Source organism: Pristis pectinata, chromosome 4 (genome assembly GCF_009764475.1).
Source record: "Pristis pectinata isolate sPriPec2 chromosome 4, sPriPec2.1.pri, whole genome shotgun sequence".
Lineage (NCBI taxonomy): Eukaryota > Metazoa > Chordata > Chondrichthyes > Rhinopristiformes > Pristidae > Pristis > Pristis pectinata.
Window position 1 is genome coordinate 76,866,933 of NC_067408.1, and position 23,738 is coordinate 76,890,670.

At 42.4% G+C, this 23,738-nt stretch overlaps 1 protein-coding gene across 2 annotated transcripts in view; it reads left to right on the forward strand.

The window, feature by feature from the left end:
* The first annotated feature begins 506 nt into the window (after positions 1-506).
* Positions 507-23,738, forward strand: part of tmem47 (transmembrane protein 47) — a 36,097-nt gene continuing 12,865 nt past the window's right edge. Inside the window, exons 1-3 of one of the 2 annotated variants that reach the window (XM_052014527.1) lie at positions 690-1,032; positions 8,017-8,059; positions 10,936-11,076. In XM_052014527.1, coding sequence (XP_051870487.1) covers positions 813-1,032; positions 8,017-8,059; positions 10,936-11,076 — 404 coding nt within the window. In that variant the 5' untranslated portion in view covers positions 690-812. Of the gene's footprint in view, positions 1,033-8,016; positions 8,060-10,935; positions 11,077-23,738 lie in introns of both variants that reach the window. The other variant, XM_052014526.1, reaches the window with a different exon arrangement.

A 23,738-nucleotide genomic window follows, 5' to 3' on the forward strand; every position in this document is an offset into this window, starting at 1 on the left:
AATTTTACTTAGCATGAAATCAGATTTTGAGTTTGAGATTATTTTTTGTGATTTCCTCGATTTGTGTCTCCCATAAATTTCTCTCTTCAAAATTGGCGGTTTCCAAAGTCTACATCCCAAGATCAGATCATGACAGAAAGTCCCGAAGAAGATTTCATATCTCCAAATAGTTGCAAAGTTCAGCTGATCTTTTTCTTCTGCCTTCCTTGACACAGGAGGTCGATTTCTGGTAAAGGCATTCCGATCAGTGGGTGATCAGGCAGAATTCAACATCACTACCGCACGAACACTGAGAGGCATTGAGACTGGAGGAGGGACATTTGGGACAGGAATGGGAGAAGGCAATCGGGCCAGTAGGTGATTTTTGGGAAAGCGTGATAGGGCGATGTTAGGGAATGTGATCACATGGAGGAGTTGCTGGGAACAGAGGATGGTTTTAGGGATAAAAGGGAGAAGGTGACAGGAAAAAAAGAGAGGCATGTTTGGGGAGAGGCAGCCGGGCAGGGTGCGATCACAGGCGGGGGTGGGGAGATATTTGGGAGCACAGAGCGATGTTTGGGAAGAGGCGTCAGGGCCAGAGGGAGGGAAGGGGGAGGTGTTGACGTTCAGTGCCTTCCCAGCAAGGAGCTGACTCACACAGTGACGGCAGAAAGTCCGAGAGATCTTGTGAGGGAAGGAGCGGGGAGAGAGAGAGAGGAGGTGGGGAGAGAGAGGGGGAGCCTGCGAGCGGGACTGAGCGAGGCGCCGGCCACAGGGCTCGGTGCGAGGTGCAGTGAGTGGGAGCTCGCACTTTGACCAGCTGCGGCTGCAGGATGTCCACAACCGAGGAGAGCCAAGTGACGGCGGTGACTCCGCTCAAACTGACCGGCTTGGTGTGCGTGGTCATCTCGCTGTGTCTGGACGTGGTGGCCTTACTGAGTCCCGCCTGGGTCACCGCCGACAGCCACTTCTCCCTCTCCCTCTGGCAGAGGTGTTTCCGAGCCGGCTCGCTCCCCGACAGCGAGTGGGACTGCAAGTGGGCGCTGGACAGCGGTAAGCAGCACCACTCCCTCCCGGGGGATAGTGCATGGGACCTGGGACAGGGAGGAGGTGGAATGTGCAGGAGAGCTGGTGTCAGACCAGCCTGAAAGATCAATAGCGAATTTCCAACGGACTGGAGAGTGACAAGGTTGCAGGGACGGAGAGGCGGGTTGGATATTCGGGAAATAAAGAACTGCATCTCACAGAATGCTGGGCTGCCGGGAGATAAATAAATAGCTTTGTGAGGACAGAACATAAACATTTGAAGCTGTGCCAGGGAGAGTTAAACAGAGGCAGATTTCACAACCAGAAAGGAATGGCGCACAGGCGCTTGGAGCAGTTGGGGAGAACTACTCGACAGAAATTTTAACCGTTAGAATTATTACCCACAGGACGCTCTAAGGAGAAATCGTGTACAGGCAGTGCAATGATAGGGTCGGGTTCTGTGTTAACAGAAATCCTGACATTTGCATCGAGCAAGTGTCAGTACTTAACAGCGGAGAAACTGTTAAGACAGAAACAAATATCCATTGGGACATGCTACATGTTGACAAACACAGGACGCACATTGTGAATGCTCCGAACTAAGAAAATCATAGAAATGCAGGGACACTGGCAGAATCATCCTTAGATATTCTGTTGAGAAATATTGATGTATATATTTGAACCTGTTCGATACCGGCAGCGAGAAGTCTAATAGGGACAGACGTACAAGTTATTGACAGGAAATATTGCAAACAAGTAAAATGGCAAATTATATCCTGAAAGAAGCAGATTGAATCAAAACAGAAATTAGATGGTCAGATATGTTGCACACTGAAGCGCAAATGACAAATAATGAGAAAGAAGCACATTGAAGGGGTGATATAATCGGACAGGTGATTGTATGTGAAGAAATTAGACTAATACAAATGTGCACTTGAACTGCAAGAACTGTGGTGACAGAGTGATGGTGGTTATGGTCCAGGCAGCATAAGTATAGGTAATAAAAATGGAAAATGCTGAAAACACTCAGCCTCAACACTCAGGCAGCACCTATGGAAAGAAAAATGGTTAACGTTTCAGGTCTGGAAACCTTCAGGATTCTTGATTTTCATCTAAATATATCGATAGCAACCAATAAGTGTCCAATAAAATGTGACAATTACTGAGTACTGTACTGACAGAAACAAAAATCAGTTGGAGAAAACAAACAGAAGTGCAAAGATATAATCATGCTGAAATAAATCTTGCACTAACTCCATATCTGCACATGGAGCAAATGTGAAAATTATCATTGACCTTTGGGTATAGTCTGACAGAGAGAAAAGACCGAGGAAAATAAAAATGAGGCAGAAAATAAAGATGGTGAATGCAACAATGAGATAGAGAATAATCCAGAACAGGAATACAGAGTTTGGAAGAAATGCTTGGAAAGAGCAAGGAGTGCACAAGGTGTGAATTACAAAGTGTGTGAACATGTGAGCAATAGAGACATCTAAAATGCCTGCAAAATGTGGGATAAATTCAAAATAGAGATTGAGAGAAATGAGTATCATACAGTAAAAGAAATGAGGGTAAAACAATAAAATAAAAAGAAAACTTGAGTGGAATTGAGACTGAAAAATACAGATAAGGGCAAAGGGACTGACAAACTAAAAATGAGCAAGCAAAACAAGACAGTAAGAAAAGGCTTATATTTATTGCTCTTGTATCTGATGTGAGATGGCCTGCGAGAATAGGTCTGGCAGTGCAAGACTTCAGAATGCAAAATAATTTTCTGTTATTCTGCCAGTTTTTCTTGAATTGCAACCTTAACAATTAAGACAAAAGTGAAACTGTAAATGCATTTTAAATTGTAAAGACAAAGGCTCTATCTGATGGTTGTATTTGTGAGCGGCAGTACAAAATAGCTAAAGAGAAATATAGAGTAATTGATAAAAAAAATCAGGAAAAGAGAAATCAAGAATGCCAAAAGCAATTGCTGATAATTAGTGCCAACTATTGGTCATAACAACCCCATTGCTGCACCTTCTATTTTACTTGCATTTTGCTGTTTATTTCATATGTTGTGTCCTCATTGTAGTGAATTGTCAGCAAGTCTCCGAAAATACATTCTCCTTCAGAGAAATCCAATAACTCTGCGCTTCCTTTTTTCATTTTGCTTTTGCACAAATACTTAAAAGAAATGCTTTCATCAACAGTTTTATTTGTGGCTATTCATTAATCAGAGGTGACAGGTAAGCAATGAAGGTCCCTCAGAAAAATGTCAACTCATTTTGCATATGCATTGACCATTCACCTTCCACTTGTATCCCCAACCTCACTTTCCTGGTTTGTTGGGGAAAACAATTGCGAGTCCTCTGGACCTTTCCCAGTCTATGCATTAGACAATGTGGGGTTTAGTTAGAGCAGTACAGCGTGTTGCTTCCTGGGAGATTTACCATCTAAGTGGCTCTGGTTATTTTTATGAAGTCTCTTGTCTGATAATACAAGTCCCACAACGCTCAACAGTTGACAAGTTAATAGTGTCTATTTGTAAAATATGAATAATCCACTCCTACTGGATTAAAAACATTCAATTACTGTGGGAATGAAAGGAAAGCAGCAGCAAGTTGGTTTGCAGCAATTATTAACTAGCTGTAAGGAAGAAGAAAGCAGTTGGCAATCCCTTACTCTCCTTCTTACAGGCGGCTCCTTTTAAAGCTATACTTGAGCTGCTTTTAAAAGCTATTCTTGTGTTGTTCATATTCCTCACACAACAGTGAGGCTTATAAATAAAAATAATGCATTGGTGCTTGAAGAGCCTCCAGACTGAAGTGAGCCAAGGTTATTCAACTCTGGCTATCAGTATGCTTCTGGACATGGTACTTCGTCCTGACATTTTGCACATATGCTTTGTGGAAAATTCCTAGTTTCCTGTTGCTGAGTTCAGCTCATCCAAGGCCAAAATGCTCAAAAATGATGACCAGAAATGTTATCTTTATTAGAAGAATTCATTAAAAACACACTATATTCTCATTTTTCTTCTTGCCAAGCTGTATTGGAATAGTGATGATATTAAAAATTAAATGTGGACTCTGTGCTATACTCGATCATAGCATTTTGACCTATGGAGAATAGGAATTAAATCCGTTCCATAGTTTGGGGATGTTTCCTGTCTCTGGCCGTTCAGTGAGTTGAACTCAGTTTCCAGTGAGGGTTGTTATGCAACATAAATCATTCAAATAATTTGGCACTGATTACTAGCCTCAGAGGGACACTGTGATAGAGTGGGATAATAAAACATTCTTAATAGTGCAATAAAGAGTACTTTTCTGTAGTCAGGCTTTTGGATACATTGGCCCTGAAATTACACTGCAGAATGCAAGCTAAAATAGAAAGAGGCACTCTGGACAAACAAGAGTGTGTACCTTACTATTGGAAGGTATAATTTCAGAGCTCTTATTTGGATGTCCCACAAAGAGTTTTGGTTTGTAATGCTCAAGCCATTTCAGCAATATGGACGGATGCTGATTAGAATAACCAAAAATTACATTTTAATAAACTTCATTATAAATTACCCTTTATTACTGAGATTATAGCAGTGAAATAAGAAATATGATGGATCAGTTTATCGCTGTGTCTGTGGAGAAGATTCAGATTATTGAGTTAATGGAGCATACAGCAGGACAGAACAATTACATGGTACAGTCATCCAAAATTGGTAATGAAATGGTTATTTAAAGGCTATTTTAGCAGGTAATATTTTCCACATTTTGGTATTTCCACCTGAACATAAGTTGCTGGTGATATGAAACACTTGAATTATTAAATTCTTTGATTGTTGTCGGATGTTTCTTTCTGCATAGCTGAGGCAGAACGTGACAGTGGCATGTAATGGTATCAAGCGGAAATATTACTTGGAGGCAGCTGTGTTGCTTGTTGCAGTGGGTGTCATCCAGTGGTTAACAGGGACACAGCAGAAATAATGTCAAGGAGATGCAAACTTTGAAATTTGCAACAATTGTTAAGAGTGTGAGGCTGCACTGAGGATGTGATTTCAGGGAAAAAAGGGACAAATGTAGTTGTGCTTCTTGCTGGCACAGGCCTCCTTACAGAGAAGGAATGATGTTAGTGAGGTCCCCTACTGAAATTTGCACTGTCTGGTGGGGCCTGACTCATTTGAAAGTAAGACTAGCCTGGCATACTGGATAATTAGTCCCCAAAACTAAATTTGTTTCAATAAATTTTAATCTGAACTTGTTTTCTTTGAAGGAGTTTTACCATTTAATTCTATTTAGCTCCCAGCATTCATTTCTATCATTGTAGAACGTTTCTATTTTGGATGTTGGCTGTTCATTGCTTTTTCACACAGTTGTTGCTGCACACATTTTGGATGGGTGCAGCTTGGAACTCCTTTGGATGATACTGTTGTGCTTGAAGATTTAAATCAGCAAGGCAAGTTCACAAGGGTTAATAAATGCAAGTGAAATGACACTGAAGAATTAAGCCTTCAGAAGTCACTGGCTTGGGAGCTGCACTTACAGACTCTGGTAAACTTAAACTGACATGGCAGTGAAGAGCTGTCTTCACTTTGTCAGAGAAGTGACTGAACTCTGCCATATGTTCCGGATTGACCCAGAAGATAGCTGCTTGAACAAGGAAGTGTCCTCCCATGAATAAAAATTATCAAAGCAGTGAGCTTTTATGCCACTGAATTCATCCCTGTCACAGCAGGGGACTTGTGACAGATCACCTGCTGTGCACAACAGTGTGCCGTGTACAGGAGTGTCAAGCCAGTGACAGATGCTTTGTCTTGAACCAGCAACATACTCATCAGTTTTCCTGTGGAAGGGTGGCATATGTTGAAGGAGAAATAAGGGCAAACTTTTCCTAAGTACAGTGGATGGTACCCATATGGGCACTGGGCTCTTCACATCAACCTTGTGACCTATATGAACAGCAGTGTCTTCCAGATTGTTATCATGTCATCATACAAGTCAGAACCTGTTATTCTAGATGCCTTCATTATACAGAAGTCACATTTGGTTGCACAGTTTGAAAGCTCAAGTAGATCTTGAGCTTTCAAACTGTGCAACAGTTGTTGAAGCCCCATCAAATCCTGCTGAGGCTTCTCTCATATGCACTGAGACTGAGGAAACTGACTCCATATGCCTCAACTTTCTGAGACGCACATTTTCTAAGGCATATTTCCTTCTGACATAGAGGGGAACATTCAGCCCATCAAGTTCAATGGCAGCTCATAAATCAATCCAATTCCCCCAGTGATTTTTTTTCCTTGTAACTCATGCTGCTCACATTCCCATCAGTTCTATTTACCCATCTACACCAAGGACATTTGTACAAAGGCCAATTAACCTCCCTAACATTGTTCATTCAGGATTAATCTGGCGCATTCTTCCGATGTGGTAAAGTAGAGTCTGCATTTGGGACTGTAGAGGCAGAGTGCTTCCACAAAGACCTTCAAAGGTGCCAAAATAATTACAGTCTACTGCATCTACCTTCACTTTGTGTGTAGAGGACCTCATGCAGCAAGGTGAGAAAAGCATCCAGTGAAGCATGAGCTGAGATGAGGGATGTGGAAAACACTCAAGGAAGCTACGCTGCAGTCAGGATGTTTAGTGCAAGTTGATTACCATTTCCTATCATTTCCATTTCCGTCTTTGGCAATTAATGAAATGTGGTCCAGTGTGCCAGAGACAGTATGCTCTGTATTTCCTTCTTAACAGCTTACATCCTTAATATGACCATCCATAACAGAACCAGTCCATGCTTAGAATAAGCTCAGTAAATGGGAGGAACAAGTCTCTGAGTGTCTGCTTTTGGGTGATGCAGATCTTGAGGGGCAAAACTAAAGAGGTAACATGCTGTAGCTCGGGGTTCAGAATGTTCTGCTAACTGGTACTTATGTCCTCAAATGAGCTTATTTGAATGAATTAAGTCAGCTAGATCTTTCTTTCCCTCTTACCATATCGCAGCTGCTAGGCACTTATTCAAAATGGTTTATAATTTGTGTGATGACATTTCACTGCCAATCTTATCCCAACGTCTCCTGAGTCAAAATCCTGAGCCTGTCCCGTTAACAGACAGAGACCAAGAGATCAGGATAGGGCTACTCTGCTTTCAGTGACCCCTCTGAAATTGTCTGCAAGGCTGATACGTGCTCTGTTTTGGATTACTTCACAACATAAGAAATTCTCTCATTAAAATGTGCTTTTCATAATTGTGCTAATTATGTCTTTTTGAAATATAGCCACTATTGTAGTTTTGTGGGGAAACGTGGCAGTAATTTTGAATACAGCAGGTTCCCACAAAGACCATTGCACAAATGACTAAATTATCAATATTGATTGACTGATAAATAGTGGCCAGGACACCTGGTATATTTCACCTGCTTTTCTCGAAATTAAACCTATGGGCTGTTTTATGACCATTTAAGTAAGCATGCAGGGTATTGGTTTAGCATTTGATCTGAAGGCAGCACTCCTGTGGCAAAGCAGTCCCTCAGTGCTGCCCTGAATTGTCAGCCTAGGTAGTTGTGTCATCAGCCTGCAACTCCTTGGGGCAGAGACCGAATGTACATGATGCACATTCATCAACAAGAGTTGCAGCATGTTCAGGCTGCCCCAGTGGATGTCATGGGAGCCTTTGTTCATCTGTCAATTGTCTTCTGAAGTCAAGCCAACTAAGGTATTGATCCACTGTTCAAGCATTTAAGAAAGGTGTCTGGCTGGAATTCTTGGCAGATACTTGTTAACACTACTTCTTCTCGCTCTCCTTATTTGTAATCTGCACTTCACTTGATGCTTCCTTCTTGTGCTCGCCATCTAAGTGATTAAAATGGTGCTTTAGAACTGCACGACATGACTCAAATTTGTGTCTGGACCTCTGTCTGCATGGGCTCCTGTAACCTAATTTTGGTAAACCAGATATGCTGTGGACTGATTTCTCAAATTGGTTAGCTGCTTTAAGTGTTATAATCTTAGGGTTTATATGACTTTGCTTTCTTTACAGTTCAACCTCTTTTGGGGAAAGGAAAACACAGCATCCAGTCGACGTAAGTCTGTCAGCCAGGGTCCACTGTAAGCCCCTTCCTGTGGAGTGTAATCTGAAGCAGTGTGCTTATAGGTTTCTGAGGCCAGTATGAGCTCAGAATATCTCCCAACACTTATGTGCCCTACTGCAAGTATGTCAATTAAAAACTGTGTTGTACAGCTTTTCTGGAATAGCACAGGAATATAGAAAGTTCCTTGGCGTGTGTTAGCAGAACACCACCTTGGTGCCACACAATTTTGAATCTGCCAAGTGCACTTGAAATTAACTCAAGGAAGGCAAGGACCCAATGGTTCATGAGTGGCAAATAAGGGTGGCTTACAACTGCCTAGAAATTCCAGGCCAATGTTTTGTGGTTGAAACATCATCATTAGTGGAGCTAAACCGGCCATTTGTTGGGCAAAGACTTTTTCACAATCAACAAAATTACTTCGCAGAAGAGTATTTAAATACCTTTTGCAAATATCGGATCCACCAAATTGGGTACCTCATCAGGAACTGTAGATGTATATTTTCATTTTTAGCAGGTTACTTGCTCCATAGACGTATAATTTCGAAAAGTTCCAAGTTTTTCACTTGATGTGCAGAGGATGATGGACCAGGAGCTAGGGATTTGTGTAAATGTCTCTTTAATTGGCTGGCATGGATATAATAAGCAGAAAGGCCCCTACCAGTCTCTAAATTTCTGCTGCTATGAGTAAGAGTAACTATTAATAACTTCTTTACTGTTCCATTTTAACATTTTCCCATGTTTTAATTTCCATGCCAATTAAAGCATTATCCTCGGGCTGAGAATGTAAACAATTTGCTCTTAAAGGTTTGCCAAAACCATTCAGCAAGAACACACATACAATCAGACGAGAATAGTTTAGTTATTTAGTATGTAATGTTGTGTGAACCATAGTTCAGTGGCAGCAATTGCTCACATTTATGGAGGCAAGTTGTGGGTTGAAATTGCAGTACCTTGACTTGAGCATATTATCCAGGCTGACTTTTTTTTTCAGTAATGAAACTATCATTTGGATGTAGTGCTATTTTGAGACCTTGTCTGTGCAGTCAAGTTAACTTAAACTGTCCCACAGCACTTTTTTGAAGAAGAACAGTGAAATTCTTCCTGGTGACCCAGACGATACTGATCATTTTTACTTCATTAAAACAAGGTTATCTGGTCAGAATGTCGCTGTACACCAATTAGCTGGTGTGTTTCCCACATTACAAAAAGTAATGACATTTAAATTGAATTTCATTGGCAGTAAAATGCTTTGGGGTTTTCCAAGGTTAAAGACACCACAATATCTTATTTTATATTTAAAAAAATTTCATGACTGTCATGTTTTGCCCTGATTCAGTGCAGAATATGAACTCTATGTGCAAAATAATTGGCATTATCCTGTATCTTGAGCTGCAAGAAACTGATATGCTGACAGTCAAACCACCTGAGGTACCTTTTGTTCATTTAGTTTATGCAGTGTTCTCCAGCAGATTCTCTCTTAAGCCTTCCATTGTTCCGTGACCATAGCACAAGACTGTTTGCAAGGATTCCTGGTAAAACCAATCCTGCATTTGACATAATTGTTTGTTAGTGTAAAAGATTAGCTTGAGGGGTTTCTGGTTTCTCATCTCCAGCTATTGGTCCCCATCCCAGGTGACACGATGAAGATCAATTTTCATTGTTGTATCTCCATTCACTCTCCTCTCCTTATTTTTAACTAAGTGCAGTAAAATTTTATACATGTTCACACTTACTGTTCACGTTTTTTTGTATTTCATATGCTGATTACACCACATTTTTATCAAATCAAGAAATTTGCCTGTTAAAAATGGGAGACTGATTTTTGCTTCAGCTGTTCACTTGTTGAAAAATCAACTTGAAAATTGTGTATTTCTGAGCTGTGTTCTTGTGATTTCTTTGGTGAGTTGTTAATTATGGAAATAAACCATTTTCTAGTTGTCCATTAAAGCACATCTGAGGAGTAATGAAAGCGTCTCATAAATGGGAAGCTTTAAAACATTCTCTATGCTTCAAGCAGTTCACAGGAAACAGTGCAAAAAATAATTTTATGCATTTTCATGTTCGCGTAAATTGGATACTCACTGAATAAATAATAGCAGATTTGATCCACTCATGGGAAACACTTTACCTCAAACTTGTCATGTACTTTGTGATTTTGTTAATCAGTGGCAATCACCTGATGACTGCAACCACATCCAGAGGCATTCACAGGCATTTAAATTTTACCTTTTTTGGAGAACTTTAAATAATTTTACACTAAACACACACTTGAATTTGCATAATCCGTAACATGCTTAATGTTTATTAGACTGGGGACATTCCCCTGCTGTAGCTATCCCCCAAATGCCTGTGCATGTAGTATTTCTTGTCTCAAAGCAGTTCAGCTTTCAATCAGACATGGAAGGCAGCCAGTCCCATTTTGGACTGTTTATATTCAGTGGAAAACCCTTATTATTGACAGCAGGGTATATCGACATTAGTGGACTACAACCTGAAACTTTGAAATTGTGGAATTCATGTGTATCTTTCTTAAGTTTTCCCTCTGCCTGCGTCAGAGAGCCCTTGGGGTTACCTGCAGGAGGTGAATTGAAAATCCATGGGAAAGAGAAGAACCAGTTATTTAGGTGGATGGGGAGCCTGCCTTTCTTGCATGCAACAGATTGACAGATTGCTACTGTACTATTTTTTGCACATGACAGTCTTAAACCTGCTGTTCAAATGTTGCAGATTAACAGGGGGAGCACATGTTTGTTTTTCCATTTATCCAAATTTGTGCATTTATTTTAGTGCGTGGTGCAGGTTTACATTAGACAATCAACTGTGCCTTAAGGACTGTCAGGTTATACTCTTTATCTTCTATGTTACAGACTGGGAGATTGCCACGGTTGCCTTGCTTCTGACTGGAGCAGCCATTATTCTTATTGCCTTTCTGGTGGCTTTGATCTCAATCTGTCAGGGGACCCGTCGAAAATTCTACAAACCTGTGGCCATCCTGTTATTTTCTGCAGGTAATTTGTTGAAAAGTCCAAATGATTTAGCAATAATAAATGTGTAATAGAGAGAAAGAGGAAATTACAAGATGCTTGCAATGTTCTTTTTTAGGGTAGTGCCTATTTAATCAACAAATATTTTTAGTTACAGGTCCTCCCCGGGTTACGACAGGGTTCTGTTCCTGGGAACCGTTTGTAACCCAAACAGTTCACAAGTCAGAAATGTGACCACCTGGCAATATATTTAAATAAAAACATGCCAACTAAGGGCAACGTGTCATTAAACCAGGACATTTAACTCAACCGTTCAGATATTGCTGAGAACCGAGTTCCCACACTGCTGAAGATGCCTACAGTCCTACAGTAGCCGGAAAATTTATCCCAGTGGTCTCCCAAATACTCGTCCATGTGCACAGTTGGGCGTTATGTACTTATGTACTTTAAGTTGTGCATTTGTAACCTGGAAGGGATCTGTACATGATTTTTATGGCAGGTTTAATGGAGTTTCCAAAATGAGGAAGAGAAACTATGTAGGAAGGTGAAACTTCTTTGAATGTTTGTCTTCCTTTCCAATATTCTTCATGGAACAAAGTTTCATGGTTGCTGATGCCCAAGATCAGAGACTTTGAACATGATCAACCTATTCAGCTGCAGTGGAATTATAGCTCATTCCAAGCCTGTTCTCTTATAGCACACAGGAGTCGCTGAATAGTGATCCAAACCTTTGTTAAGTCCCAGTCCCGTAATGCTGCCCTTGCTGCTTTCTCAGCTGAGAGCTAACAATCAAAACTGTGCTGCCTGACAAAACAAGGAATCCTGAAAAATGGTGGCAGTTCCTCATTAGTTAGTACAGGATTTTCTGGGCCCTTCCAGTCACCCTGAGAAGACTCCTGGGACATGTCCTTGAATCCAGTATTCAAAGCCTGCAGATTATGCAAAATCTATCACAAGAACAGGAACCCAAGAGAAACCAAAGCAAACATATTTGCTTATTCCAATGACTATTATTTTACGCCTGTGGCAAAACTGCTGAATAAATTTGTGTGGCATGGTTGGGTGATTGTTGAGCTATTACATGTGTGGAATTCATGATTTATATGCGAGGCACATAGTGTGTAAGAAACAATTTGAATCACTATTTTGGCACACATCAGAATGACTGTTAAAATGGGCCAGCATTGCATGTTTCTACTGTTGGCCTTTGACCCCAGCTGGAGGTCAACCAATATTTTCTTGAGATTTCACATGTTTCCCTTAAGGTTCACACTTTCTCAGTTACACTGCTGTCACTGAACACTACATTCAGGGCAGCATTGAAAATCCCATTGAAAGCCATAAGAACATATTGGGGCCTTTGCATTTTCACTTGATCTTCAGCAATAATTGGCAAAAGAAAACAATGAACATGGCACAGCCACCCACTGCAAGGTGGGCTTGGAAGTAAAAGAGAAGATGAGGAGAGAACAATAGGAAACAAAATGTCGAAAACCTGGCCATTACGTGGCAAGTACAGAATAACAGATGATGAAAGATAGAGAAATCAGGCAAAAGGAAAAGGAGAGGAAAAGAGAAACATGCGCAAAATGCCGGAGGAACACAGCAGGTCAGGCAGTATCAATGGAGGGAAATAAACAGTCTACGTTTCAGGTTGAGACCCTTCTTCAGGACTGGAAAGGAAGAGGGCAGAAGCCAGAATAAGAAGGTCGGGGAGGGGGATGTTCATGGAGGGGAGGCTGGTTTCTGTGATGTGCTGAGCTGTGTCCACAACTCCGCAGTTTCATGCAGTCCCGGGCAGAGCAGTTGCAATACCAAGCTGTGGTGCATCCAGATAGGATGCTTTCTATGGTGCATCGATAATAGCTGGTGAATGAGGAGGGGGACAGGCCAAACTTCTTTAGCCTCCTGAGGAAGTAGAGATGCTGCTGAGCTTTCTTGTCCATGGCGTCTGCATAGTTAGACCAGGACAGGCTACTGGTGATGTTCACTCCTAGGAACCTGAAGGTCTCAACCCTCTCGACCTCAACACCGTTGATGTAGACAGGTGTATGTGCACCACCCCCCTTCCTGAAGTCAATGACCAGCTCTTTTGTTTTACAGATATTGAGGGAAAGGTCATTGTCATGATGCCATGTCACTCAGCTCTCTATCTCCTTCCTGTACTCTGACTCATCATTATTTGAGATATGGCTTACTACAGTGGTGTCATCTGCAAACTTGTAGATGGAGTTGGAGCAGAATATGGCCATACAGTCATGAGTGTACAGGGAGTAGAATAGGGGGCTGAGGACACAGCCTTATGGGGCACCAGTGTTGAGAATAATCCTGCTGGAGGTGTTGCTGCCTATCCTCTCTGATTGCGGTCTGTTGGTCAGGAAGTCAAGAATCCAGTTGCAGAGGGAGGTATTGAGTCCCAGGTCTTGGAGTTTGGTGATGAGTTTGCTTTGAATTATAGTATTAAGGCAGAGCTGTAGTCAATAAATAATAGTCTAACGTAGGTGTCTTTCCTGTCTAGATGCTCCAGAGATGAGTATAGGGCCAGGGAGATGGCATCCACTGTAGACCTATTTCGACAGTAGGCAAATTGCAGTGGGTCGAGGTTGTCTGGGAGGTTGGAGTTAATGCATGCCAAGACCAGCCTCTCAAAGCACTTCGTGCTGGTGGATGTCTGAGCCACTGGGCAGTAGCCATGTAGGCACTTTACCTGGTTTTTCTTAGGCACCGAGAAGACAGTGGTCTCCTTAAAGCAGGTGGGAACCTCAGATTGAAGCAGGGAGAGGTTAAACGTGTCTGCAAATACCCCTGCCAGCTGATCTGTGCAGGATCTGAGGACACGGCCAAGGACACCATCCGAGCCAGATGCTTTTGCTCCATTTTGAATCTTGTCTCTTGGCATCTGTGCTAGCTTTACAGAGGTCGATTCTCAATTTCTTGCAAAGGTTAGGGTCACCTGATTTGAATGCCGCTGTCCTAGACTTAAGTAGGGAGTGGATGTCCTGGTTCATCCATGGTTTCTGGTTTGGGAACACCCTGATTGTCCTCTTTGGTACACAGTCCTCAACACATTTGCTGATAAAGTCCGTGATGGTGGTGACGTATTCATGTAGGCTGGCAGCTAAGTCTTTGAACATGGACCAGTCCACTGACTCAAAGCAGGCACGCTGAACCTCATCTATTTCCTCAGACCAGCATTGCACAACTTTCTGTACTGGATCCTCCTGTTTCAGCTTCTGTTTGTATGCAGGGAGGAGGAGCACAGCCTGGTGGTCTGACTTACCAAAGTGAGGGCAGGTGGTGGCTCAGTAGGCATCTTTGATGGTTGTATAGCAATGGTCAAGGGTGTTTGGGCCACTGGTGGGACAGGAGATGTGCTGGTAGTATTTTGGTAGCACACTCTTGAAGTTGGCCTGGTTGAAGTCACCTGCAATGATGAAGAGGGCCTCGGGGTATCCTGTTTCATGGCTGTTGACCACAGACTATAGTTCATTGAGTGCAGGCTTCATGTCTGTCTGGGGTGGGATGTAGACTGCTGTCAGGATAGTTTAAGTGAACTCCCGTGGTAGTTAGTATGGGCAGCACTTCACCATTAGATATTCCAGGCTGGGTGAACAGGAACTCGCCAGGACCATCATGTCCGAGCACCACGAGTCATTGATTAAGAAGCAGACCCCTCCACCTCTAACTTTGCCCGGGGACGCCTTATGATCCATTCAGTCAATTGAGAAGCCCTCAAGTTGTATGGTGCAGTCAGGTGAGGCAGGTGTAAGCCACGTTTCAGTGAGACATAGCACACAGCAGTCCCTCAGTTGTCTTTGGTAGGTCAATCTTGCACTTAATTCATCAACTTTGTTCTCAATGGCTTGGATGTTAGCTTGTAGTATGCTTGGGAGGGGGGTCTTGAACCCACACTGTTTCAGTCTCACCTGCAGCCCTGCCCTCTTAGCACGTTTCCGAGGTAAGTGGCTGCGTCTGGTTGGTCTGGAAGTCCTGGAGTGGAGCCACCTGAACTGGAAGGTAAGTGATTGCTTCAGAACAGACCTGGATGACCTGGAGTGGATACATCTGGATTGGATGGCAAGTGCTTTCTTCTGGACAGAGAGACAAAGGACTGCAGATGCTGGAATCTAGATGAAAAACACGATGATGCTAGAGGAACTCAGCAGACCAGGCAGCATCAGTGGAGAAAAGCAGGTGGTCAACGTGTTTATCTTCATCTTCATAGTGTTTTTCTTCTGGGCAGACCAAAGAAAACCTGGAGTGGATTTACCTGAACTGGAAGGTAAGTGACTGAATAAAGACAGACCTGGAAGACCTGGAGTGGATTCAGCTGGTCTGTGAGGTAAGTTGTTGTTCCCATAAAGGTCTGAAGGTCCTGAAGAGGAGTGGGCTGCCCCAGCAGGTAAGTGGGAGACTCGGCATCGGGACTTGGCCTTGGGTGCTTCGTAGGGTCAGGCTTCCGATCCAGAGGGGCCCTGGTGTTGTGCCCCAGCATTGGGCGTCCCTGCAGGTCGGGCCTTGCGTCAGGTCAGGCCTTGGGACATGGTCTCCGATGATCGGGCCTCTCATCAGGTCGGGCCTCAGGACTTGACCTCTGCTGCCTCCAGTTGTTGAGCCTCTGGGCAAGTCAGGTCACGGGGGAAGGCATCGGGCACTCTTGCTGGTTGGGTCTTCACTCTGGTAGTCCTCAGGTCTCTGCGTTGGTTGCTCCAGTGGGGTCCAGGAGTCGGGTCTCAGTGGTGGGGGCTCGTGGGATTGGCTCTTCACCCTGCGCAGGCTTCCACGTGGATGGGCCCGTCGTAGGCCTCGCTGGTCATTTCCATCTGGGTCCAGGAGTCGGGTCAGTAAATCAGTTGTTCCTGGAGGGTGGAAGATTGCCAGTCCTGTAAGAAGATTTAAGAAAACATTATTCGTAATTCTTAGAGACATAGATTTAGATTTAAAAGAGTAGAATGATTATTGTAAAAGTAATGAGTAGATCTGTAGAGAGCAGCTTGCAACAGAGATATGGGTGAGGGCAGCAGTGATGGTGATGGAAGGGAAACCCCGGTTACTGATAAAAGAGGAAATCTCTGATGTTCGGGAATGGAAAGCCTCATCATGGGAACAGATGTGACAGAGCCGGAGGAAATGGGAGAAGGGAATAGCATCCTTGCAAGTGACAAGGTGGGAAGAAGTGTAGTCAAGGTAACTGTGGAAGTCCGTGGGTTTGTAGAAGATGTCGGTGGTTAATCTGTCTCCGGAGATGGAGACAGAGGTCCAGAAAGGGGAGAGAGGTGTCGGAGATGGACCATGGTGGAGGGCAGGGTGGAAGTTGGTGGCAAAGTTGATGAAATTGGCGAGCTCAGCATGGGTGCAGGAAGCAGCCCCAATGCAGTCGTCAATGTAGCGGAGAAGGAGTTTGGGAGCATTATCAGTGTAGGCTTGGAACGTGGACTGTTCCACGTAGCCGACTAAAATGCAGGCATAGCTGGGGCCCATGCGAGTGCCCATGGCTACACCTTTAGTTTGCAGAAAGAGGGAGGAGCTGAAAGAGAAGCTGTTGAGTGTGAGTACCAGTTCAGCCAGAGGGAGGAAGGTGGCAGTGGAGGGGATCTGGTTGGGTCTGTTGTTGAGAAAGAAACAGAGAACCTTAAGGCCTTCCTGATGAGGGATGGAAGAGTACAGGGACTCGACATCCATAGTGAAAATGAAACGGTCAGGGTTGGGGAACTGAAAGTTGTTGAAGTGATAGAGACCATGTGAAGTGTCATGGAATCAAGACCCTACCAAGGAGTATCAGGCCATTGTCTCCTGCACTATCACTGACCTCATCACCTCTGGAGATCACCTCTGACCTCATCCCCTCTACTGCCTCCAACCTCATAGTTCCCCTACCCCGCACTGCCCATTTCAACAACTTTCAGTTCCCTGACACTGACTGCCTCAATTTCACTATGGATGTCGAGTTCCTGTACACTTCCATCCCTCATCAGGAAGGCCTTAAGGTTCTCTGCTTCTTTCTCGACAACAGACCCAACCAGATTCCCTCCACTGCCACCCTCCTCCCTCTGGCTAAACTGGTACTCACCCTCAACAGCTTCTCTTTCGGCTCCTCCCTCTTTCTGTAAACTAAAGGTGTAGCCATGGGCACTCACATGGGCTCCAGCTATGCCTGCATTTTAGTCGGCTATGTGGAACAGTGCACGTTCCAAACCTACACTGGTAACGCTCCCCAACTCTTTCTCCTCTACATTGACGTCTGCATTGGGGCTGCTTCTTGCATCCGTGCTGAGCTCATCAATTTTATCAACTTTGCCTCCAACTTCCACCCTGCCCTCAAGTTTACATGGTCCATCTCCGACTCCTCTCTCCCCTTTCTGGATCTCTTTGTCTCCATCTCCAGAGACAGATTAACCACAGACATCTTTTACAAACCCACTGATTCCCACAGTTACCTTAACTACGCCTCTTCCCACCCAGTCACTTGCAAGGATGCTATCCCCTTCTCCCAGTTCCTTCGCTTCTGCCATCTGTTCCCACGATGAAGCTTTCCATTCCAGGACATCTGAGATGTCCTCCTTTTTTCAGTAAACAGGGTTTCCCTTCCACCACCATCAATGCAGCCCTCACCCGCATCTCCTCCATTTCCCATATGTCTGCACTCACTCCATCGTCCCCCACCAACATAACAGGGACAGGGTTCCCCTTGTCCTCACCTACCACCCCACAAGCCTCCACATCCATTCTATACAACTTCCACAAGCTCCAATGGGATCCCACCACCAGATAAGATATCTTTCTTAGTCACATGTGTATCGAAACACACACTGAAATGCATCTTTTGCGTAGAGTGTTCTGGGAGCAGCCCACAAATGTCACCATGCTTCTGGTGCCAACATAGCATGCTCACAACTTCCTAACCCTTACATCTTTGGAATGTGGGAGGAAACCAGAGCACCCGGAGGAAACCCACACAGACACGGGGAGAATGTACAATCTCCTTACAGACAGCGGCCGGAATTGAACCCAGGTTGCTGGCGCTGTAATAGCGTTATGTGAACCGCTACACTACAGTGCCTCTCTTCCACTATCTTCCACTCCTCCCCTCCACTTTCCACAGGGATCACTCTCTCCGTGGGTGAGACCCAACACAGATTGGGTGACCACTTTGTCGAGCACCTTCTCTCCGTTTGGCACAAAAGCAAGGATCTCCCGGTGTCCAGCCACTTCAATTTCTCATCTCGCTCCCATACTGACATGTCTATCCACAGCCTCCTCTACTTCCACGTTGAGGCCAGATGCAGATTGGAGGAACAACACCTCTTTTTCCAACTTAGTACTCTCCAACCTGAAGGCCTTAACATCGATTTCTCTAACTTTCAGTAATCCTTCCCCCCACTTTTTTCCCCTCCCCCCCTCTGTTTATCCTCATTCCTATGGCCCCCTCGCCCCTTCTCTTTCCCCTTCCTCGCCCTCATGACCTGCCTATCTATCCCCCACCTCCTTCCCTTTATTCCATGGTCTACTGTCGTCTCTGACTGGATTCCTCCTCTTTCAGTTCTTTGCTTCTTCTACCTATCACTTCTCAGCTTCTTAGGTCACTCCCTTTCATCCCCCAGCCACCTATCTTCCCCCTCTCACCTGGATTCACCTGTCACCTGCCAGCTCATGCTCCTCCCCCTCTACTGACCTTATTATGGCTTCTGCTCTCTTCCTTTCCAGTCCTGATGAAGGGTCTTAACCCAAAATGTCGACAGTTTATTTCTCTCCATTGATGCTGCCTGACCTGCTGAGTTCCTCCAGCATTTTGTGTGTACTGCTCCAGATTCTAGTATCTGCAGAATCTCTTGTTTTTCAGAGAGGAAAAGAGACATTTTATAATATCAATAAGAAAAAAATAAAGTGAGCAAAAAAGAGTAAAAGGCAAATGGTGGAAGGAATGGAAAATCACATTGAAAAGAGAAGAGACAATGGCGTAAGTTATGAGATAAAGGCCACTCACATCCGTGGAGTTCAAGCAACCAAAAGATTTTTCAAACATGTACAAGGGAGAACTCTTGGTGCACCAAAGTATCTCAAGTACTGAAACAAGCCCTAAGCCATGAGTCAATCACAGTTCCGGAGATGTTAGGCATTAGTAGTGCTAAGTCGTAAACAGGTGAATTCCTGGAACAAGGACAAAGACCACATATAATGGTTGATGACCTGCTCAAGCTTACATGATGAAACTAATATTATGTTATCTGTATCATCCAGTGAGTTTCACCCTCACACAGATGTATAAAAAATGCCATGATTATGTCAATGAAAAACGTCTAACTGTCTAAAAATGTCTAAATATGCTTGAACAAACCTTGGATCACTTAAACACCATGAACTCACGAGAAGTCTTTATCCCACAACAAGGTAACTTTGACTTTGAAATATAAAATGTGCAAGTTTATTTTCCCACCTGCTTTAAATCTCCTAAATTTAAGTGACTTCAAAACCCAGCCTTTAAATCTAACCTCAGAAACACACAGCACAAGAATAACTTGTCCCTTTTAAACATCAGGCATAGTTATAACCTGTCTGAGTGAAATTATTGTTTTGCATAAAATCGCAGGCAATTTTGTGTCAAAACTTATTCTCCATAGGACTCTTTAAAACCAGCAAGGAGCGGAGTGATTATGTTGTCAATCCAGGCTGAGCTCAATGACAGGCCCATGAAGGTAACAGAAGAATTCTTCACCATCCAATCCCTTCCTTAATCTTGGTGTAATAGGTGTCACTTTATAATTTTGAAAGGAAGGGAGTCTGTGATTTATTTTAGTTCATTTGTGTATTTCCATTTTATTGCTTTATATTGCTGGATGCCTCAATAATAATACTGATACAGAAAAAAATTAGGAAAATGTGAGATCATTAAGGGTGGAAGTGTATGCAGATGGTATTGTCTTTGTCTATTGTTTTCAAACTTTTCCAATGGGTCCATGCCAAGCAGCCAGCCAAATTGACTGGCTATATAACTGTTGGGTGGAACCTCAGCTGGGAGCCAGCAGGGTCTTTGGAATTTGGATTGAGAACAGATTGGGATCTTTCAGGATTGTGGTGGGGTGAGATTCAGATCATCTGCGTTTAGTTGAGAGTAAACCAGGGTTTGTGCCAAGTAATAAATGGCATAATTGTGGTTTCTGTCGATGAGCGAATGTGATCTTTGGAGCTTGAGTTGGGAGTGACCAGGAGCTTGTGGAGAAAGAAAAATGGCATTTTTAAGGTTTGAATTGGGGAAATTGGGATTGGGATAGTATTTAGGTCAGGGAGGGATTGCAAACATTAGGGTTGGGTTGGGAGTGAACAGAATCTCTTGAGCTTGGATCTTTAGGAATTGGATTGATATTTCAAGGAGAGGTTGGGAGCTTGGGGTTTGATGTAGGGAGTAATTGGAATGATCAGGACAAGGTCAGGGAATTAATAGATTTTCAGTCTTTGGATCAGGAAGACATGTCATCATTATACTCTGGGTTTGAGACCGAATGGGATCCTTGCCATTTAGATGGAGTTTAGGTCTGGGAGTGAGTTAGCAGAGGATAGATTTTCAGGGATGGGTTAGGATCATTGAGGTTTGGATCCATGGGTCATGTGCAGCTCATTGTGGGGTCTGTATGCACAGGTTAAACATATTTCTTGATTGGCCATAAAGTTTCCTGCTCCCCCTAGCCCACGAGCAGTCAAGTAAAGTACTGAGCTGATAGGTTTAACCTGTCTTATGGATTTCCTGAGGATAACTGCTGATACTAAAGATAACAGTGAAATTAAAATGGAAGCATGCAGCATCCTTAAAATATTTTGATAACTGCTCCTCCTTCAGAGATTGGTTACTTGGTGCCCAGAAGGTTTTCCATTTGTTTTAATTTTTAACTTTCACTTGTGCTCTAAGCGGATAAAATTCCCAGTCATTCACAGTTTACTGTATTTTTCACCTGTGTTTGCTTTATTTTATATTTTCTAAACCTATGTTGCAAAAATGATTTTAATTCTGTCCCTTACAATGTTGGGCCTCCTACTTTATTCCAGCTTTGCATTATTTATTGACATCTGCTATCACATTTTGTTTTGTGCTTCACATTGTTTCCTTTTGCACTTGATTGAACATATTTTCTTTACTTTTGTTAATAATTCCTGAAATGGGCCCTGCTGAAATATGCATTTTGTTTCTTTTATTCTTCTGCTTATATTTTGATGCTGCTACCTGTTTGTTTTAAATATAATTGTTCCAGATTGTTTGATTGACTGTTACTTATTTCTTTTTTATATTTCTGAATAATAATGTGAAAAACTGTCATATCTTTGCAATCCCCTTAATTCCTAGATTGCTCACTTCTTTCTTAATTTGGACTATGTTTTCCTTTTCACAGACTTGGTGCTGCCCATAAATTCTAACAGGACTGTGTCATATAGTTTGCATTAAAAAGTACTCAGCTATGCTGCAGGAACACCTGAGCAAGCAGCTGTTTTAAGTGACTGGATCCGTTTCAGTGACTAAGATATACAGGGAGGTGAATAATTCATTACTCAGCTGTTTAATGACTAATTTCTTTTCTGGATGAAAGATTGCCTTTTGCTGCTAATGCAGTTTTCAAATTGCCCATCAGCAATGTCACAATTTACTTGCAATGGAAATGGACTTAAGTTTTTTTTATGTTAAAGCGGTTCCCACTTGTGAAAGGAAATATGTAGATTTTGGATCTGATTGCTGGTTATGTTACAAAATGGATAAATTGGCAATGATAACATAGTTCTGAAAAGTATCATGACCAATTTACAGACCAGTCACTGGGCCGGATCAGACTTAGCTAGAACTGCAGATTTGTAAGGGAAATGCTGGCTGCATCCTTTCTGTAAGTCAGTGTGTTTATGACTTCCATGGCTGCACATTGCACAGAAGTACTGAAGGTGTTGGAGGTTGGAGGTCAGAGGCTGGGGACATCTGGCCTCCTACTCACCTGCAGGACTCGTCCTTGAGTCCAGGAGCATTTGCTGATTTTCCAAGCTGAGAAGTCCGATATGCTTTGTATATCCTTAGCTTTATGCTACATAAGGCTCGTATGGCCCCATTCAAGGGTTGCAGATCTTCATGAAAAAGATAAGTGTTCTTTTCATTTTTGTTATTTCACTTCATATTAATATTTTCAATTAATTTTCAGCAGTTTAATGTAGTTTAAATGTTTATTTTTTATGTGTAATTTTTTCAAAAAATCATATCTTTTGCATAGTTAAATGTATTGGTAATGTTTCTGATAATCAGAATAAATTAGAGACAGTTGAAAAGGCATTTGACAGCGCAATCTATCAGAAAGCCATTAAGGTGGTCAAAGGGTGGGTCGTCAGGTTCTGCCCTCTAAGGCCTCGAATCTTTAATGAACCAGTCTGCCTCATAGGATGGATGTGGTAGCAAGGTTGTGAGAACACTGGGAGCTATCTGACTGCAAAAGGAATATGTGCTGTAGGACTACCTTGGCACTAGTATGCACTCGAGTACAATTTAGATCACGACTAATTCTCACTTGGGTTATTCTGATCAGAAAACATAAGTCATTTTTTAACCTTTTAAATGATTGCAATTTACTTCAACACAGCAAATAACACTTCACAAGTGACTAAAATCATTTACAAAAAATTACTTACATCATAGATAAAAAACTGTTTTGAAAATTGGCAGTTGCAAAGTAATGACTGCAAATTTATGTGACCATTGATCAGAAGATTTCTCTGGCACCTTCAATGCACGGTCAGAGGAACATGCAAAGTAGATCTTTCTGCAACTTCGTTCTTTCAAATTTGCTGCTCCTCCCTTTCCTGGACATTATTCATACAAGTTGTCTGTGCGTGAAAAGATACAGTAGCTGACAATTAAATGTTTAATATTTTATTAGTTCAGCCCCATAGTTTTTCATTCCATGTCATCCAGGGTAATTTAGCTCATTTTGTTTAAGTGCCAGTGTTCATTACAGTTGAAATAGATACATTTGCTTAAAAAAGATTTACAAACCTTTCAGAATATTAATGTACTATCATGGGAAAAAGTAGAGTATCGTGCAAAATGTAGTGATATGTAATATTATCAATGATAAAGATTGCTTTTGGCTCTGGTAAGATAGGGTTTTCTGTGAAGCAAAATTTTATCGTGCATGAAGCACTGAATTATTTTGGAAATTAAACATTTCAGGAATCTGTCTTTTCAGCTCTGGTGATTTCCTTCCTTCCTCCCTCCCTCCCTCCCTCCCTCCCTCCCTCCTTCCCTCCTTCCCTCCCTCCCTCCCCTTCCAAACTAATACAGATTAATATATAACATCAATGTTTGTACATGTAATACAAAGAGATCAAGAGAACAATCATGACATAGATAATCATAACGAATAATAAAATATAAAAAAATCTGTAGATCTCGTGATCTCTTAGTAAATGAATATAATATAAAAGAAAGGAAAAAAGATTTATTGTGTATATAAAAGAAAAGGAAAAAAATTCCCAAATCAATAAAAAAAATTATAAACAATATATCAAACCAAACTAAAAAGAAAAATTTGAAAAAAAAGAAGAAAAAAAAGACTGGACTGAAATTTCTCAATAAAAACAGAGCAATATTATGTCGTCAACTCCGTTCCTCTAAATTGGAAAGTTATTGAAAAGGGATCTATATCATATGAAAATATTGAATAAAT